The following is a 20,707-nucleotide window of genomic DNA, read 5'->3' as shown; positions in this document are numbered from 1 at the left end:
ACACAGTTACGAGCTTTATTATCTTTCATTTAATTTTATTATAAATCTGCCTTCCCAGACCACATTCCAAAGCACAGAGATAATGTTTGGGAAGAGCTGACTTCCTATGAGACAAGAAACATAATTTTTATTGCACATCTATTTTGTGGGTCTGTGCACATCTCCTTATGAACTGAAGCTGAATTATTTAAAAGGCTACAGAACTGGATGAAAATTCTGAATTATGAAAAATGCAATTATGCTTAATGTATTTTGTTGAGCTGGACTCCTTTATATGTATACTGTAATACATATTTCATAATAGGCGTTACGTGAATTAATCGAGATGACCTTTCTCTCTGTAGGTAAGTCTCCACGGTCCTGGCCAACAGACCCTAGACGTGCTTCGCTGTTACAGAAGTTACGTCTGGACGATCTCTGTAAATTCCTTCAGTGTAATTAAGCCGCTGTGAGCGGTTTAAGTTTAAACGACACAGCTGTAAAAATACCCAGACGTCATCCGCCTCTCCTTTTTATTTATTCTCCCCTCTTCTTCCAAGTGCGGCACAGGTTAGAGGACCTCGGGAAAGCGCAGTGATGAAAGAGTGTCTCCCCTGGAGCGCCGGTCCCGAACGCAGCGCCCCGATCCGCTCCGCCAGCATCTTTTAATGAGGTCAGCTGTTTACTGAGTTCCGCCGGACCGGTCAACTAGCAGATGCATTTTAAAAGTGTATCTTAATTAGGCTACACGAAAGTGCCCTTTCTTAATTGTGTAACACGCCGTTATATAATATATAATCGTTTTTCGTATCTGTTGTCGGTGTGCCGGCTCCATCTGCAGCTCCAGATGGGTTCACAGCGCCATTTGACTCCGTGCAGGTTTGCCCTTTCTAAAGCCTGACACTGTCCATGAACACCCATCAGCTCGCTTCCGCGGGAGCGCGCACATTCGCTTCCTGCGACGCGACAGGTAAGCTTGTGCGTTTTGTAGTTAAACGTGCTATGCATTTATACGGTTATATTTCTGCTTCTGATATGCACTAGTGTGTTCGGAGGGAAACATCCTTTTATGTTATTGACATAAAGAATATTTTTTGTCACCATACCGTTTTATTCAGGGTTAAAATGACCCGTATCCATTTCTCTCCTCATCTTAAATAAAGAACAAATATTCCTTCCCCTAAATGTATTTAATTTAATTCAGAAAAGGTTTTAGTGTCAGCGTGGATCGGGCTGATATCTCAGTGCTGTAGCCCAGTCATGGGAACCTTCCTAATGGTGTTTTTGGGAAGCTGCTTCTGCCCCTTGGTCCAAAACATGTCTTTCTGTGGTGACTGTAGTCCCGTTGTTTGCCCTCACCCAGCTCTCCCGGCACCTCCCTGAGTCTGAGTCCCTACTGGAGAGTGTGTGGGTTATTAACGAGCTTGTGTATCCAACCATGACTTTACGTAATCGTGGCATTTCGTCAGCCTGTAACCGAATTGTTTTTTTCACCCTTTTTAACACACAGTTGACTTGGAATAACAGTGACTTCAGCTCACAGCCCCAGAGACGGGGAGCTGTAATAATGAAATGCTATAGAACGTTTCGAGCCTAATCGAGATCCAGACGGGGGCTTTGAGCAGGCAAGGGGGAGCTCCTTCTCTCAGAGTGACTGTGCCCACAGCTGTCATTGCTCATTTTTGACACACCAGCTAGAGGGCAATCAAATTTGACCATGTTATGCAGCCATTCTTTGAAATCAGGTGGCTTTTTATATTATAACATCCATGCAGTCCATGGAATGGGCACATCCAGACGCCCAAGACATAAATACCAGCCCATTTCCTCTCTTGCCGTGAATGATGTGTGTACCTGTAATATAGAAGGTGTTACCACAATATCTGTTCCCTTTCAAAGGAACATTACGGGAATAGAGTGCCGGTTAAGGCTTTAACAGAATTAACTAGATGTGTTCACTGGGATTTTCAGGCTGTTCTCCTCCAAGGGGGCATTTAATCATTTTGTCATTGAGAATAGTGAGGTTTTGTTTTCAAAGCTTGCATTTCAGTGCAAAAAATACTGCAGTTCTGCCTTCCCTCAGAAATGAATTGAGGCCACATTTTTACATGGGTTCACTGCCCCACTTTTTTTTTTTCATCTTGAACTCTAGCCAACGGTAAACATGCTCATTGCTCATTTTAACCTTAGAATAAGCAGAGTGTGGACACATCCCGCGGGCCCAGCCTTGGCGTCAGGGCCGTTCGCCAGCAATGTGTGGCATCTTGATGTAAACATATAACATGGTGTCTGCAGCTCGAGGTCAAGAATCACCTCCATCAGTCAAAGAGCTGAATGACTCAGGCAGTTAATGATTGTGTTGTGGTGTCGATGGATCTTGGCCCAGCCAGCTTTTTTCTTTTTTTTTTTGGTGGTGTGTGGCACAACCAGTTTGTGCTCTGTAATCAGGAAGTCACTAGTTTGAATCCCATGGCTAATAAAGCAATTCGCTGCTGGTCTTCTCATTTGCTTCATGGACTGTGTGACCTTGCTTTCTCAAAATGTGTATGTTGCTTTGGAGAATAGCATTTGCTAAGTAAATGATAGTACAGCCCCCAGATGTCCTGCACGAGCTTTATTGCTTAGTGATGCTACAGACCGTCCAGGATGACTGTGAGGTGGAGGCAAGTTAGCAGGAAGATGTTACATAAGCAGCCTGCATCCGCTAATGGTGAGCTTTTGGGGTTAGGGGAAGCCAGCATCTCCTCCTACGTGATAAAACGCCACAGCTCAGTGATAATGGTGGTCCCCTGGCGGAACAGACGCTGACAGGTAGGACGTCCCCTCCCCATCTCCACGGAAACGATGTAAGCGATGTTTTCTGCTAACGGACCCCAGGGGCCCAACCTGCTGATGATCTGTACAGCTGCGTGTTTTACTGGAGCCATTAAAGTTAAGTGTGTCACCCAAGGGTACAACAGCAGGGTCTCTCACAGGACATGAGCCAGAAACATTTGTGTTATATGCTGATCCACGACGCACCTCTTTGCATATATTTTTAATATTTATTATGTTTGGTGAATGTATTCCTGTAAGCAGTGAACCAAAAACATTTTAGATTTATCTTTATTAAACTACTATGCAGCTACAGACTAATACTAGGATTATATCTGCCATTTTTCTGTGGCTGTGGATCTGTGAGAAACATTGTCGTTCACCAGCAGGTCCACAAAGATGCAGCCCCATCTGCTCCTTGGTGTTTACTTTAAAGCTGCCCTTAGCTCATGGACTGATACTTCTGGTAATATAGTGCTTCCACAGAGAAATGAGATGAATTTGAAATGACCTGCCTTCCAGGTGACCTTCCTGGAAGGAGCAGTCAGTCGGTGTGAAAAGAAAACATTGAGATTACTCACCAAAAACCCCATGTTTTTCACATTTGAGGTGGCAGAAGATGGCCACTGTGGAGATACCTTCAGAAGGTTCTGGAAGATAATCCCCGATCCCTCCAGTGAGCGTCTTCAGCTCAGAGAGAATTCTGCCATTTTTATGTGAATATGGGAAAGTGGAGAAGCACCTATTGTCTAAACTCCGCCACTGTCCGTCTCTCAGGTCACCTTGGACATTCGGCCAAAACCTGGACTGGAAACATTTCAGTAACAATCACCAAAATTCCCCCAAAACTCAGTCCTGATGGGAATGAGTCACGGAAACACACAGAGGATGTAATCATCACACACACCAGCTGGTTTAGTCTAATTCCCACTGGTTACTTTAAGGATTCCCAGAGGATTGCGCCAGTGTAGAAACTGACTTGCAGCCATGATGTCAAGCAGCGGGTGTTTTTGAATACCCAGGTCACTTAACCCTACAACCAAGTCATGCTATTGTCAATGCTAATGGAGAATAACACAGCATGTGGGACACGTGCTTGTTTGCCAATGATGATGACTCACGGCTGAGAAATGGTTTCCTGTCAGCTGTGCAAGTGACACAATTCCTTTCAACCTAATAAATATCTTTCTTCTGTATCATAAGTAAACAGAGCTATGATCAGAAAAGCTTGTTTTTTGGATCTATGTATTTTGTTGTGATTTTAGGGTATTCGGGAAAGAACTTGAGGTAATCATACTGGCCAACAGCCATCTGTGCAATTTCCTGTGTGACCTCCTGTATTTCCAACCCCCACCCCACCGTCATAATAGCTAACAAATGGTGTTGTTCATAATTCCTCCAGACCCCCCCCCCCCCATTGGATGGACTCCACAGGCTGCTGCGTAACCCTTTGTGTTGTTTTTACTGAAAGCCGACCACAGGGAGGCGAGTGTTGTTGGTTGAAATGTGCAGGTTAAATGAATTAGCTGAGTTTGGTGCCCCCACAGCAATAAGCAAGGTGTTGCTGTGGACTCTGGCGTGAGTAAATAGGCCCTGTGGGTCAAAACGTGGAACTGCACATGCAACCGAAAGTCGAAGTAAATACAGGAGCAGGATCGACATAACTGCTAGCCTTCCGGACACCGGATCTGCTCATGGAAAAGGGCATTTTCTCCAAGGAATGATGGATGTTTGGATCCACAGTGTGGTGAGCTTTTGTAATTGTAATGATTTTTTAAAAAGAAGTTCATGAGTTTCACCAGTTTGTGTCATGTCTTACATAATACGAGTATTCATCATTTAGGGAAAGGTTTGGAATGATCTTTGTGGAGACAAACTGGGGAAACCTTGCTGTGTTTCGTAGGAGGGGTTGATGGGGTCTGTGGTGTTAGCGGGGGGTGATCTTGAGGGGGCGGGGGGTGATCTTGAGGGGGCGGGGGGGGGGGTGGGGGGGTCTCCTTAGAGCGCTTATTTGATTGATGAATTCTCCAGGTCAAACCCAGGAGGGAGGGTGTCTGCTGGTCTGTCCCAGTTTGGACAGCTTTCACCTTCATATGACTGTAGTGTCATTATAGGAACTTAAGTGCCATCTGTCAAGGCACAGCAGAATGGTGGAGAGTGATTTCAAATATTCATAAAAGATACATTTATAAGAAATAATTTCCACAACAAGCCAAGTAAAAAAGCCATCTGTAACACTAAAATGTTTGGTCCCAAAAGGCAAGCATATGTTCTATTTTGATATTCACATCATTTAACGTACAAGATGCCCTTGGAGATGGATTGAATGTGCTTCCTGAATAACGATTCTGAGATCAGTCACACAATGACAATGACAGAATGACAGTATTCTATAGGAGCAGAGTATTTGGGTTTGAGTTTTGTTTTGAAAAATGGCAGTGCTTATATATGTATATGTAATATATATTTAAAAGCCACGGCAAAGCAGGCAGCAAGCAACGTCGATGAATATATAATTGGACAGGATGTATGGACTTCATGCTTTGCATAACCTTACCTATATATATATATCATATATCATGTGTCGGTTTCTATGGTGACGACCAGGAAGTCACAGGCAGGCATTTAGCCCTTGACCTGAAAACTGACACCACTTCCACTTCCAAGGCTGTCTACAGCTCTCTCTGTCACCTCTCTCCGGTTCCTGTGGAGTCTGTTCTTCTTTACCCTCAGTCATATGCTCACCACTGTCGTCGAAAGCCACGAACGACAGGGGGCGAGAAGCCTACCCTTCAGGCTTTTCGGAGCGCAGTAACAGTGCTTGCCCTAATATGTCAGACAGATAACCTGGAATCAGAACCCTGGATCTGCCGTTGTTTCAAAATTCTAGTGTTACAGTTCCGGAGCTTAAGCGTCATCCACGTATCATACCACTGGACTTTTCTGGAAATTTCCAATAGCATGAGTGAGAAGAGCCTTCTTACATACTTACATAGTGATGAATGATCACTGAACATACAGTTACATAGTGAATTGCCCCAAAGGACATGGTTCACAAATGACTAGCAAACCACTGTGAAATAACAACATAGCCAGACAAGGCTGACAAAGCTACCAAAGTCAGTATCTTCAAATGCCCTTGAGGAGCTCACAGGCATCTACAGATTTGCAGAAAGTGCGCAAAGAAACAGGCAGTCAGATATTCTCTGGGTTTTCAACCAGGGTCCACCCCTCAACCCCCCTTGGGGTACATAGAACAGAGGGTTGAAAATTGACAAATTGCAGTGTGGATGTTATCATCCATCTTACTTTCTTTGACTTCATATAAGTGGTGGGGGCTCTACCTTTGGTCTGTTTCACTTGGGGGCCCCTGGGTTAGAGAAGGCTGAAAACCCCTGATTTAAAGGTATGACATTTATTTTGTATGCAAATGTTGTCTCTCCTCATATTTTTTCATCATTCGGCACAGTTTGTGTATCTGGTAAGGAGCCAAAATGTCTTTCATATAAAAATGGTTTGCATAGTTTTTAGCCAAGAGACTCCCCCCTCAACCACATTGAAACACACATTGTTGGGCTGGGTTTCCGGTGTGTGGAAGGCAGCCGCTGCTGAAACTTTGTGGAGAGTCACACCCTTTATCAGAACACAAGGGCATTAATCTTTATTGCCCGCCTCGGAAAGCGTCACACGCCTTGGGCGTTGAACCACCGCAAAGCAGGCAGTAAGCTACCTCGATGAATATTTCATTGGACGGGATGTATGGACTTTACGCCACATACAACCTCACGCTACGAAACCTAAGCCTGTGTCTCTGGTCCTTAGGCCAAAGTGACCACATATAAACACAACTTTAAAAAATACAATCTTGCTGCAACAGCTGCATATAGCATGATTCTTCATTGTACTGTCTCCTTAGGGGTGATATCAACCAAACCGCATCTAATATGGCATCGCTGTATTCCCCTCAATAACGATAGCTCCCATTTGTTTATAAACCTCTTATTCTCACACAGCATAGGCACAGATAAACAGGAGGTGTTCTCCAAGTCATCTTAAGGTGTATACCATCTTTGCACGTCCTGACATCTCGCCAGTCACATGCAGTGATCGATGCTTTTCTCCAAATCTGTGATCCGTGCGAATCACCTTCTCTGGGTTCCTCCAATCTGGGCAGAACTTTATATGGAATCCAGAGGAAACTGTCCTAACTGACGGCTAGGAGGATAAGGCCAGAATTTCCAGTAGCAATCCTCCTCGTTCTCCCAAGCATTCAAGCTCCCTTCATTCCGCTTGCCTCATTTTGACCCCTTCTTTCACTTCCTGCCCATCATGCTTCATCCATCTATTCAATGTATTCCAAATTGCATTATTATTACTAGAATTGCAAATGACCCCTAACCCCAACCCTAACCCTATCCGTATTGCTTGGTGGCCACTGCAGTTCCAAATCAACTTGAGGTTTTGTGGCAGGACCTTGGCAGGCCTATATTTTTGCTACTTGATTCTTGGCCAAGTCTTGGTGGCTTCCTGGGCAGCGTAATAACCAAGGGCATCTAGTGGCGTTTCGAGGTCTGACCACGGAGCCAATGGGGAGTCCAGGGCCGCGGGCCGCAGATGTCTCTGGAATGTGAGATGATCCCACCTTCTCATGATTGGCTGAATCCTCTTATTTGTGCAGCTCAGCCTGTGGTTTGAGAGTCGTGCCACTCACCCATTTTATTTTGATAGCAAAAACACAACTGCAATCTTCCTGCCACCGAGAATGTTGTACAGTCCTGTGCATCACTGGATTCCTGGCTGTTGTATCATTTTTGGTAACTTAAATGACAGATATTCTGTCTCCTGGCCTCAGCTTGTGTGGTTGATTATAGATTCAAAGCAAACATGCCACGTTTCTGTTTGCTTTGTCGAGCTGAAATCATAAAAAAATTCTCTTGCCATCGTTCTCTCTTTTACCTGTGGCATTAAATATAAATGATCCATTATGAGATCAGCATCAGTTATGACACCTGCAGAATGTTTGAAAGCCAAATACACGTCTCTGAGACACAAAGGATGGGCAAAGGATCATTCTGGAGAAGGACTTTTGAGGGAGATCTTTAGAGTCACTTCTGGGGCTGTCAGTGGTTGGTTGGAATCCCCCCCCCCCCCCCACCCCCCTGCCCCCCAAAACTAGAGGACACACAATAATTGCTCTTCATGTCAGCGCATTAAAGATAGATTCCAGAATTTGTGATCAGACTGTGATGAGGAGCCTAGCTAGACAAACAGCTGAAGGTGCAGTAACATTACCATCTGGTTTTTACTGGGGGTGTCGTGGGACCCCTGGTCTGCAGCTGCAACCACAGACAGCACGATTACACCCCTCCAGCCTCCGCACACTTCCAGCCCACCCCGATTCAGCTCTGCTCTCCCCAGATGCCTACGATTGTTTCACTCCCATCCGGTGGACGCAAGATAGCAAACAACTCCTCCGGTAGTCAAAAGTTACTGGGCTCACTGACAAACAAAAGAAATAAAGGGCTACAGAATAAAAACTCACAGCTTCGCAAACTCTCATTGGCTGGTTTATTTATTTATTTGATATTTATGAATGTGTTGTTTATTTGCCATGTGTAAGAAATACTTTGAGTCATGCACCAGTAACCAGCACATGCTTAATATTTCAGTGACTACATTTTTTAATTTTCATTTTGTGGTTTCAGATTTCTGGCAGTCATGTGTATATTTTTGTAATGCTCATTCATTTTTTATGTATGTTTTTATAAATGGTTTCTGTTAAGTCTCATTATGAGGGGTGCTGCCCAGCTCTTGGCACCTGAAACAGATGTGAAGAATTAATCTTCACACTAATAATTCTAAAAACGTGCCACAAAGACCCTCTTTTTTTCCAGGAGAGACCTTAATTCTGCTTGGTTCTCACATCTTTCTGGCATTTTCCATGTGTAATATTGAGAAGCCAGCTCAGTCTCCGCGTTCCCCAGCTTACCGTTAATCCGTCATTAACATACCTGCACCCTGCCGCACATCTAGCCAGGTGAAAAATTACAGCAAACCTAATAATTATGTTTCGCTTCTCCTGGGAGGTGGGGCTTTTCTGTAAAACAGTTATCTGGCGGCTAATGCTGTTCACATTTGGCCTGCAGTTGAATGCACAGAATAGACGTTTCATACTTCCTGAGGGAGGTGGTGTGGGGCTCCCCCCATTAAGCCCGGCCTGGTTTCTGGCAGAGACATTTCTCAAAGCACAGCCCAGAAGTGTGGGTGGGTGAATCCAGTCAGTCTGCTCAGAGCAGGAGATGGGAGGCTTACTTGCATGTCCTCTACATTTTAACAGGGTCCACGAGTCGTAAATCCACACAGGAGAGGCTTTTACTGGCTCCAGAAACTCAACCTGGACCTGTGCATGATTTATATGTGTTTCTGGTACATTCCGTAGGCACCACGTATAGTAGCTGTGGTCACCTGATGATTGCTGGGTGATTGCTGTTGCACCCTTGGGCCACTCACTTAACCTGAGTTGTTCCAGCAAAATATCCAGCTGTATAAACAGAATAAAGCTGTAGGTTGTTTAGGTTGGTGGAGGGAGAAGCTGGAGAATTTAATGTCATATTTTTCATTTCTGTCACAGTGAAGGATGTGACAATCTGGGGTATAAATGTGATCGTTTCAGTTTTGGTATGTAGCTGGTTCTGGGTGGTGTTCCTCACAGGAGGGGTGGTTAGTCTAACTTCCTGTTGTGCTGCTATTTTGTTAACATTTGGAATCTCTCATGAACAGCAACCAAAATTCACATGAAGATGTATATTGGCCTTTAACACCGGGCAAAGGGTGTGATTTAGGTGGTGTTGAAAAATCTGAGGGACCTGAACTCAGTGCTCTGTGGTTTCTGTGTGTATCGGATTCACTGTGACTTACTTTGAAGGAGATCTCATGAAAAACACACGGTAGGTTGGACACTCCCATGTGCCATTAATTTACATTTCCACAGCCTGCTGGTGACTGTGCTCTGACACCCAACCAGAGATCGAAAGCTGGGGCCTCCTGCCAATTTATCTGAGGTCCACAAGCTCTGGAGAGCCCCGGACAGACCTGACCTCGCTCATCTCAGCCCCTGTTGCTATGGTTACACAGCAATTAATGCCATCATCTTCAGGCTGGGGATACCCAAGAGGCCTTGACATCTACGACTCTCCCAGACAAAATCCCTCTTTTGCACAAATTCAGGGAACTGGGACAAGTTTGTCTGAGATCTGACAAAGATCAAAGCAATCTGCACCCCCCCCCCCACTCCAATAACAAAGCTTAGTAGCCTGTTCTGTCCCTTAACTAAAGCATTTATTTTTGCATGTCTGAAGTTTTCCATATATGGTTAATGGTTAATGTATAATGTCCCATAATGTTAGGATCCTTAAAAATGTAAAAAAAAAAAAAGAAGAAAACCTGAGCTTCCAAACAAAACATACTTCAATAAGAGCACAGCTTGAAATGCCTCTAGAAGCACAGGGAACATCGCCGATGATCCAGTCTGGGCTGGTTCAGGTATTGAGTAAACATCCACTTGCAGCAAACCGTGTCTGTTTCTCAACTGCAGTGCAAGCAGTCTCCTCATAACATGGCCAATAATTCCATCTGCGCAGCTCCTATGTATCCATGAGAGCTACATGGCGTGGTCGGACAGCTTGGTCACTGCAGTCTGCTTCTATATGCCTGGTCCTCACAACCTTTGAAAATCATGTGACGGAGGTTATTAAGGAATGCCCTGTTTTGCTCTAAGCAAAGCTGTGGCTCTGTGTCCTCCATTCAAGAGCAGCCTTCCTTGGATCGATGCCCTGTAGACCCCTGTACTGAGATCAGATAACTTGGGCCTGAGCTTCAGTAAAAATGTGAAATTCCTAAAGTCTGCCACCGGAACAGCGGAATGTGAATCTGAATGTGGCCAGAATTACAAAGTACTTCTTGGAAAACTGGAACCTGTAAACAACGATACTTTTGCTCCATTCCAACTTCTAAATAGAATGGATAATGGATATCAAAGGATCTGAAGTGAATATTTACAGTTCTGTGCAAGCTTGGGCACTATTCACCTACTGTCTGTCTTTACTGTATCATAAACTGTACACTTGTGGACTTTTATAATGTTATACATTTGTTCAAACTCGATGTCATGTGCCCCCAGCTGTTAATTTGCTTAACTGCAGTCATTACAAGTGTATAATATGGAAATCTACACCAAGAGAGCAGTGGTTACAAAAAAACGGATAATAGAAAGGAACAATTTTGACCCTATAATGTGAGATCTTGTATGAAATATCAACACGCTTGTTCAGCGTGCATTTGGGACTGAGGTACATTCAAACATCCAAGTATAAGAGCCAGTGTATGGTTTTTATAACTGTGCTTGATTTCACAGGAGAAAGATTCCTTCTTCTCTTATTGTAAGACTAACTTGAGTTATTGCTGTTAGAATACGCTTCAGTCAATGCCGGAAAACCTTTTCCAGGACCCACAGTGGTGTGAAGTCAATGAGCATGCTTTTCATGGTGGACAGGGAAGCATATCAATCACCTTTCAACCTCTGATGGTGTGCTGGTGATATGATGTAGGCCTCTCTGGCACAACTCCCCAGTGACCAGCCATCAGTGACGTGCACAGCACCAGGAGTTCTTCAGATCCTGATGTAAAATCCAAAAAAACATTCCACCTCCCAGCACAGTTAGGAGCTGATAAATCTGATAGCACACTGGTCAGAGCTTCAGCCCCATCCAGTCTTCTTGGAGTAATCTTTATTTGCAAAGCCTAAGGCAATGTGCAAGTTGTTATCTTCGCATTTGTGTCTGATGAGTCATGGAATCCTGAGCCAATAGGATGACCTGATATGTGAAGATGTTTCCTCTGCTGTCCGTGAGGTGATACCACTGGGTCACGTCTGTGCCATTGAGACAAATATCACAGCAGATGTTTCAATCCCAGTCTTGCAGCTGGATGTTTTCCCCTTAATCTAGAAGATGCTTCACATCTGGCTGAGAGTAGCTGAAGGGACTGATGACTAAAGTTTGAGACTCTAGTCACATTTATGATACTTTGATGTTGTGAGCCAATTTATGTTTAAGTACTGCATCTAGCATTGTGCAAAACACAGTGGGGCTATTTATTAGAATGGGGAATTCATTTTTATTTGAAATACATTTTCAGTCCAGTTTAAACCCATTTGATTGCAAGTCAGTTTAGCCTTTCATTCCAGGCTTCTGGTTCTACTGCAACATGGAGGATTGCAGCCCAAGTCGAGTTTCTGCTTTGAATTTCTGCCCTTAGTCTGTCTGTCTGCCATGGGGGAGTGAAAGCAAAAATCAGGAGAGTCAGCTGAGAGGGAACCTAGAATTCTAACTGCCCCGTTGGAGTTGTGCTCACACTAACATGAGCTGCTTTTCTGCCTTTTGTGAAACCTCCACTGTCATCTGTATACAATTTAGGCTTCTGGCTCTTGGATTGACTCCTCTAAGGTCCATGTTGACATTGTGGAGACCAAACTTCCTGGCTAACCTGAATTATTGCTGTGGAGGTTATTTCTACTGGACCCTAAAGTCATGCACTGCCAACGAGAATGATTATTGGTGAGCGTCAGCAGTGGTTTTATTTCACCTCCATCAAGAGAATGTTAAGTTTTGGCGGGGGGGGGGGGGGATGGGGGCGGTGGTGAGGGGGATAGCGATCGAACAGGGAGCTGGAATTTGTCATGTTCGCTCATGGCTACTGCAGCTGTAATTAGTGTGACTGGTGTCAGTGGCCAGCTTACCATGAAATCTTCTCCGTTCTTGAAGAGTGATCATTTAGGAGTCAGTCAGGACCCTCAAAGCCCTGCTTCTCAGCTAACGGCCTCCTCTGACACACCAGGATTCACGATTCCACCCAGCAGCTGTCCGGTGTTTTCCGCGACCTGCGACATGCTTTGATAAATGAGTAGCTGTACCAGGAGTTACTCTACCTTGAAATTTATGGCTCTGAGATTTACGTTCCGCGTTATCGAGGTGTAAAAGCCTCCTGCTGTTAAAGACGCTGGTGGATCACCTTATGCTTCATGATGTTTCTCTGTCACCCGCCGGCTTCCTAGTGACAAATCACCCCCAGGGACTAGCCGTGACATTGGTGTTTCCCTCATTTAGCCTCGGAGAGCAGAGGAACTACAGTAAAGCCTTAAGTTTGAATGCACCTGAGTCAGTTTCAAAACTCGGCGGTTTGACCAGGTTTAGCACTGCAGCCCGTATGCAAGTTACAGTGGAATACCAAGTCAAGGAAAAGGCATCAATTTTCAATATATGGCAGCCACTCAGTATCACCACTCAGTGATGTCAATTTCTGGAAACCATTGTCACTTTGACATTTTATTTTTGTTTTCGTGTGAATAGTGAATCGTGTCGTTTGCTTGAAGTTTAACAAACTTTAGCTTAGTGTTTTATAACTTTTGTTGAAAAAGACCTGTATAAATGTATATTGTGTCAGGTGTGTCTAGTAAAATTAGAGTTAACTGTAAGGCTGCCATATATCCGGGTTTCCCTGGATGTGAATTTTCTTTTTACGGGGTGGTTAGGGAAAAATCATTAATATTCATGAGAGAGGCGCTACGCGATTGGCTGGTGAACATGACAACTCATTAATATTCTGATACCTGGGCACATCCTCTTTTTGGTAACCCTAATTATGAGGAGACCAGTTGCACCAAACCTTGGGGGACCCACACAAATATGTGGTTTTAATGGTGGTAAACAACCCTGCTGAATACACCAAAGCAAACGTTTTCTCCTGCAGCAGAACAGAGCAGAGACCTGCAGAAAGTACTCCTTTATAAAGAGGAAGTTGATCTGCACCATGACAGCTAATTGCACTGATCCTGTGGCACCTTAATGGGAGCTGAAAGCCTCCCAGGCTTCTTCTGTGGTTTTAAATCTGCCACTTTGGGCAGAAACATCCCTTACAATGTTTGAAGCTTTCCAAAGATTATTACACTCTTCACATTCTCCTAACAAGACTCACAGGGCTTAAAAAAGATCTGAACAGATATATAAAGCACTTCTGCAAAGGGAGGGGAATGTTTTTGTCCTTTAAAGAGCACTGAGATGCATTAACGTCATCAGTAGTGCTACACATGAGTCCTGCCCACCATAACTCTATACTAAAATAGCATCGCTGTTGAGGGATTTATAGGATAAACTCCAAGACCTTTTACCTGCGTGAAAACGGGGACAGAAGGTGGCTGCAGATTCACCCTGTGAAGGATTTTTTGTCGTGTTAACTGAGGTCCTGTGTTATTTCAAGTGTTGCTTCTCTTTGGAGAGCAAGTCCCTTTAATGAGAAGCCAGCAGGTTAACCTCATTTCCCGTTTCCAGGACAATCGTGGGGGTCCCTGGATGCGTGATAATGTCTCCAGGACCCTCACAAAGGTTCCTGGGCTCTGACGCTGCTGTCAGATTAAGTGCAAGGAGACAACACTTTAGTTGAATCTTTTTTTAATTATTCAGTACATAAAAATTGTTGAGCAGTCGCTAAGTGAGTAGCACTCGTGTCTCACACCCCCAGGGCTGAGGGTTCGAATTCTGGATCGTTTGTGTGGCAGTGTATGTGGTCTGTGATGGACGGGAAGCCCGGACAGAGTGTTCCTCAGCCTTGTGTCTCATCCTGCCTGGCACAGGCTCCAGGCCTCATGAGACCCAGACCAGCAGTTACAATGGATGGATGGATGAACCTAAGAACATTTTAAGTATTTACTCAGATTATTTGCCTTTTATTTCTGTCTATCGTATTTGCAGCTGGTAGTGTCTTGTATATATAGTAGAAAGTGAAAATGTATATAGTGTATATTTTTTATATATAGTTGAATGTGAAAGTGTGTATAGTGTGTATTTTGTATATATAGTAGAAAGTGAAAGTGTGTCTCGCGGTTCTGCTCTCCTGCTTTGATTGTTTTATCATGTCCTGGCATTCTTGAGATGAGCATAACATAACCCAACCCAGACAGCAGCTCTGAATGCAAATGGGGGGGGGGGCGTGGTCACTGCTCCTCTTTGTCTCATGCACTGATGACTGATTGGGACTGTTTTCTAATTACCATTTATTTAGCATCTCCGCCGGCGTAGGAGGATTAATGCGGGACCCGGCACAGTGCTGCAGTTTCTTTGTCAGCTTTCTTTCACCGATAGATTTGTCTCATTGTCAAGCTTGATTTTGGGTGGGTGGGGGGATCTTCATAGGCTGAATCTGCAGGCAAATATGCCACACCCCCAGACAAGCCCCACCTTTATGCTCCCAAGGTGGTATGTTAGGTGAGTTAACACACTGAATGTTTGGTAGTTGGATACAGCCAGTGCCAGGATATCAGTCTACATCTTCATTGTTATGGTGCCAGAAACTTAAGACTTTACTCTTAAATCATTCAGCACTGTAACCTTTTTAATCATTGTTTGAATTTTTCATCAATTTCATTCTAGGATTTAGACTCAAATGACAGCAAGTAAAGAGTCCATTGTATTTTTGGCACATAGCTGACCTCATCTTCCTGCCGTTGTAAAGTCTCCTGCTTGTTCATGTTCCTTCATTTTGAAACTGTCAGAGGACTTTTGGGTCCTTTGTGATGTTTAAACATGTGTGTTTCAAAAAGGAAAAAAACAATGATGTCTTCATGCGGGTGAAGATGTTCTCCTGGCTTTCAGACCACTGCAACTGCAAGGAGAGATGTCCGGCCTCAGCCAGTGCAAGTGAGGTGGGGTGCGGACCGGCTGTGAACTGGGCAGCTTGGCATGGGTGACCTACGCGGGAGACGGCGGAAGGCTGCAGGTGGCAAGGTGGGAGTTTAAGATGGATGTAAGATATCAAGCCTCTCTGCCAATTGCCCTCCTGCTCCATACACAAAACAACACGAATCAATAAGAAGCCTTGAGATCTGAAATAAATAAGTGACTTTAAACCCTTTAACTAGAGAAACGATTCTCCAGAAATGGCCAAACAATTCATCACGAAGCAAACTGCTGTGGATGCTTTTGACATTTTGAGATTCCTGCTACCAGTGCAGATCTGCTTCCGATGACACTGGTCATTTCATTTCAGCATTTCAGGCCTCTATATCTAACTCCTGTCATATTGCTTAAAAAGCACATCTTTTTGATGTTTTTTTTTGTCCTTCACACACAGTTCAGCTGTTTGCTTTTGAGTCACGTTTGACATTACCGCATGCCTGACTCCTGTCCCTCGGAAAGCCGTGAGGCCTCACGTGTTTGTTTGGACAATAAGCCCAGCATCTGTGACATCGCGGGCATGGCGGCCTGTCGATACTGGAGGGGGCTGGAGCAGGCGGCACCAGCCCCCCCTTCGGGGGGTGAGGGGGTGCAGCTGGCACTCGCGTTCCCGCTGCGCTCTGCTGTCGTCAGATAGCAGCTCATAATCGCTGTCTGTCTCTCAGGGACGAGTCACTCTGCGGCGATACAGACATTATTCACTGCGGATATCCAATTAGGCTCCTGGCCACAGAGAAACCGCGATGGAAGTCCCTCTAATTACCAAGAAAATGAATCACTGTTTACCTTCTCCTTCTCCTTTGCCTCACATCTCTATCATGTTGTTGTTAACAGTGCTGCTTGGGTCCACATAAAGAGACGAGTGCATTAAACAAAACAGCCTAATCTGTGTACAGCCCACTCCTGGTTTCCACGGTTTTGTGTACTTTATCATGATAAAACTTACACAGTATACGGATCCCATAAATAGGGGGCTCTCCATAAACTGACTGGTCTTGGGACAGTGACAGCGTTGCTGTAGACAGAGGGGACACATTCTCCTGCCATTTACACAAGGGCTGAAGTTGTCCCCATCTATCTATCTATCTATCTATCTATCTATCTATCTATCTATCTATCTATCTATCTATCTATCTATCTATCTATCTATCTATCTATCTATCTATCTATCTATCTGTTTAGCAAGACAAGCACTCCTTCTGACAACCTCTGAGAGTGTGTGTGTGTGTGGGGGGGGGGTTCATCTTCCCCCGGGGTTTCCTGAAGGGTAAAACAGTGCCCCCCGACCCGGCAAGCCAGCCTACAGCACTTTGATGGATTATCATCCCCACGCTCCTAATCTATCAGCCCACCTTCCGAACATCTGCTTCCAGCCAGAGGGTCACAGCCGAGGAACAGGACAGGACTCTGGGGAAGGTGAAGGCGGTCATGTGTGTTTCAAATGGATGTGCATGCATGTTATTTTACATATTTGTGGCCAATAGAGGGCCCCCCAAACCTCAGGGGCCCCACACAAACACCACTACAGTGGATATACATGCATGTCCCCCACCCCCACATCAACACACAAACCCACAGCCCAGACTTTGGGTAGGTTAAGACACCATAAAATTAGGGTCATTATTAAGATCACTGACTGCATGTAGCATGCAGATGGTAACAGCAGACTCTAGGAGTTGAGCATGTCAGGGAGTCCTCACAGTGGCTTTTATAGATGGATGTGAGTCTCTGCAATTTCCCTCTACATCATTTGGGGAATATATGAACCTGCGATCAAACATGCCCCATTACTGGGATGTTTGTCACTCGCTGACGGCCATGATTTGCCATGTGACCGGTTCATTTATCTAAGCAGCCATGTTGTTGCATCGCCCAGTGTGTGTTGTGTGTCTGTGATTAATGAGAGAGCTGTGCTTGCTTTCTGCATGCAGGAACCCATAGAAAACTGCTGCATCAGGAGAGACAGCAACTTATGGGTAATGCTTAATTATAGTGGTTAGAACTTATGGCAAAGGAAGACTCAAACAGGCATTCTAGCCTAGATAATTAGCTCTCTATACACCCTGGTAATAGTGATCCAATGAGGCCAGGTATCTAGTTAGGCATGTGAAAGTTCACCTAGGCTTGTGCCCCAAGAGAGTGCTGGTCTACTCGGAAGGGGGGGGGGGGCTAATCTGCATCTAAGAGGTCTTCATTGAAATGGCTGATCTTTTAATCCTTAGTTGAATTCGCCTCACTCCATCTGATGAAAGGCTGAGAGGCCCCAGTGACTGAATCTGACATCTTTTCTTTTCCAGAAACCTGATGCGTCGTTCCAGTGGTCCTGGAGCGACCTCGTCTACAGATATGTGGCTTTGGGGTGTCAGTTACAGGTAAGAGGTGGGGAGTTGGGGTGAATGTGGAACACTCACACGGACCACCTTCAGACTTACTCTTCAGCTGCTTAATTCGTGAGCAGCAACCAAGCAGTCACAGGGGGGGTCCTGATGATAGGTGAGCGTGATGACTTGAATGGCCAGCAGGAGATATGATGAGATGTAGATTTGTAAGCCAGAGGAGTTGCTATTAAATATGATACAGAAATGAAGTGTCTTGCTTCTGATGAGGCCCAACATATGACCTTAATAACACATTACATAATAATAGAGTCGGTATTTCCTCAGAATGTCTCTGGTCAGGTTCCTCTGGATTCCCAAAGCCATGCTCAATGTTGTGATGATTGACTCCATCCAAGTAGTGTATGAATATTCATAAATGCTAATGTCAGCCACTGTGGACTGCCAGTTCTTCATAAGAGCTTCATATGGCCTGAATTATGGCTTAATTTAGAGCTGTTTCATTTTTTTCACATTCATCAGATTGTTTGAGGGATTATAAAAAGAATATCTCAGATATGTGACACCAAATAACTGCGACGTGCTGTCATTTAGACACCGGTCATCTCCAAGGCTTTGGAAATCACATAGTTGTAGAGGAGGCTGGACATGAAAATTGAATTTGATCCCAATGTCGATCATTTAATTCAGCTGATGTGAAAGCCACAGCAGTTTAATGAAAACGTCAGGAGGCTGGGCTATTCTGCTGCTTGATCGAATGTCATGCTTCATCCAGGCATGATTTACTCTTCCTCTGAATCACTCCCCTCACCCCCCGCTCAGTGCACCCTATTTCTGCCCGGGGGGGGGGGGGCTGCACATTCAACATCCCATCAGCACAGGTGACCACGAGTAGAATTGGAAAAGCATCATTCATAAGTACTGGTGGTCTTCCAGAGCTGCAGCTCAGAAATATCAAATCTGAGACACAATTGAGTTCAGCCATTTGCTGTCAATGAGCCTCAGCACAAACCGCACAGTCTGCATGGTCTCATGCAAAGGATGATGGGATTCCTGTTACCATGTGTTTCATAAAAAAAAAAGGATGATGGAAGTCCTATAAGAGTGTCCTTCATGCAAAGGATAATGGGAGTTCTGTGACCATGTCCTTCATGCAAAGGATGGTGTGAGTCCTATGAGAATGTCTTTCATGCAAAGGATGATGGGATTCCTGTTACCATGTGTTTCATAAAAAGGATGATGGAAGTCCTGTAAGAGTGTCCTTCATGCAAAGGATGATGGGAGTTCTGTGACCATGTCCTTCATGCAAAGGATGGTGTGAGTCCTATGAGAATGTCTTTCATGCAAAGGAGGATGGGAGTCCTGTTAGCTTATTAGGATAGCAAGCTATAGTCTCAACTGCTTTTCCACGGCTAAATTCAGGTGAATCACATGTTACTGGCCCTAATGTTTACATTTTGTTTATTTAGTAGACATTGTTAATCAAGCGGCATTTGAAAAAGCACAACCAAGTAGTACCTGGAGCAACTAAGGTTGTGGATCTTGCTCAAAGGCGCACCAGTGAAATCACTTTTCCAGCCCTGCTACTTGAACCGGTAACCTGCTGATCACAGGTATAGCATACTAACCCCCTGACCCACACAGCAACCCTCATGTGCTAATTGTGTCACAGTTACATCACATTTGTCCCTGTCCTGCTCTCTGTCCCCTAGCCCTGCAGACTGGATTCACAGCTGCACTCGCTCACTAACTGATTTATTCATTGATATCACCTGTCATAATAAAAGGATTCATAATGAGGCCTCAGTGTTCATTACCTATAATAAGGGCAGCACCAACCAGCACAAAGCGAAAAGTCTCACCCCAGGATAATTTCACATGAACTGTGTTTTCTGCTGTGAAAATACTCAATTTCCTCTGTTGATGAGTACAACCACTTCAAATCCTAGTCTCAAGTGAACATTTCCATCTAATTTTGCTTATGTGTTGGATTTTACTTTTTATAATATACAGAACATCTCTTATCTGTGTGCAATTTATTTCATGTTAGTTCTCGGGAATAGGATTCCGCTGGTGCCTTATCGTGAGCGTTAACCAGAGATTACCCTTCCATAACTCCGAAGCCACAGATCAGGTAACCTCATTTGCCAGTGCAGAAATGCTTGTCATGCAGGAGAAAAAGTACGCCTTGTCATTATTTGGCTTTACGCTTCCTCGGCTCATGTACGTGCCGGAAAATTTGAAAAGGCAAATTGCCTCCTTCCGTCACAATTAATGCGCTTTTTTTCCCTGCTGTCTAAGTCCTTCTGTAAAATCCTGCATTGACGGCAAGTCTGTAACATGTGCAATATCAGCCATAATGAAAGCCTGTTTTTGCTGGAACTGGCAGGATCTGTAACGCGGTGATAAAATGCTGTGTTAATTCAGGCAAATTATCACCTCGCAGAATCTCTAAATGCTGCTGCCACATTGCAGTTAATGTTCCTCGAAGATGGAGACACACAGTTACAAGGAGCGATAGGTCTCCACTTCATTACGTTTCCCTTCTAATTAATTCTTTACACTGATAATGGCTTTTTTATTCTGGTGACTGGTACTAGGATAAATTGATATTTTTAGGATGTAGCATAATTTATCCAAACAGCTTGCAGCATTAGTTTACACTGTCAGCTAAATGTTTTACGTATCAGTTCCCTTTGCAAAATTCTGCATGTTCCACGGCTTGCTGATCTGCAAAGCAGCCGGAGTGACAGGCCATCAAACAGCTGGACGGACGCCATGTCAGACCCGGGA

At 44.5% G+C, this 20,707-nt stretch overlaps 1 protein-coding gene across 3 annotated transcripts in view; it reads left to right on the top strand.

The window, feature by feature from the left end:
* Positions 1-634: 634 nt before the first annotated feature.
* Positions 635-20,707, top strand: part of rnd3b (Rho family GTPase 3b) — a 38,481-nt gene continuing 18,408 nt past the window's right edge. The window contains exons 1-4 of one of the 3 annotated variants that reach the window (XM_023822364.2): positions 635-652; positions 821-949; positions 15,498-15,629; positions 17,876-17,950. In XM_023822364.2, coding sequence (XP_023678132.1) covers positions 15,585-15,629; positions 17,876-17,950 — 120 coding nt within the window. In that variant the 5' untranslated portion in view covers positions 635-652; positions 821-949; positions 15,498-15,584. Of the gene's footprint in view, positions 653-820; positions 950-4,322; positions 4,541-15,497; positions 15,649-17,875; positions 17,951-20,707 lie in introns of those variants that run through there. The other 2 variants (XM_072717515.1, XM_072717517.1) reach the window with 2 other exon arrangements.

Source organism: Paramormyrops kingsleyae, chromosome 1, assembly GCF_048594095.1.
Source record: "Paramormyrops kingsleyae isolate MSU_618 chromosome 1, PKINGS_0.4, whole genome shotgun sequence".
NCBI lineage: Eukaryota > Metazoa > Chordata > Actinopteri > Osteoglossiformes > Mormyridae > Paramormyrops > Paramormyrops kingsleyae.
This window is presented reverse-complemented; position numbering and strand designations above follow the sequence as displayed.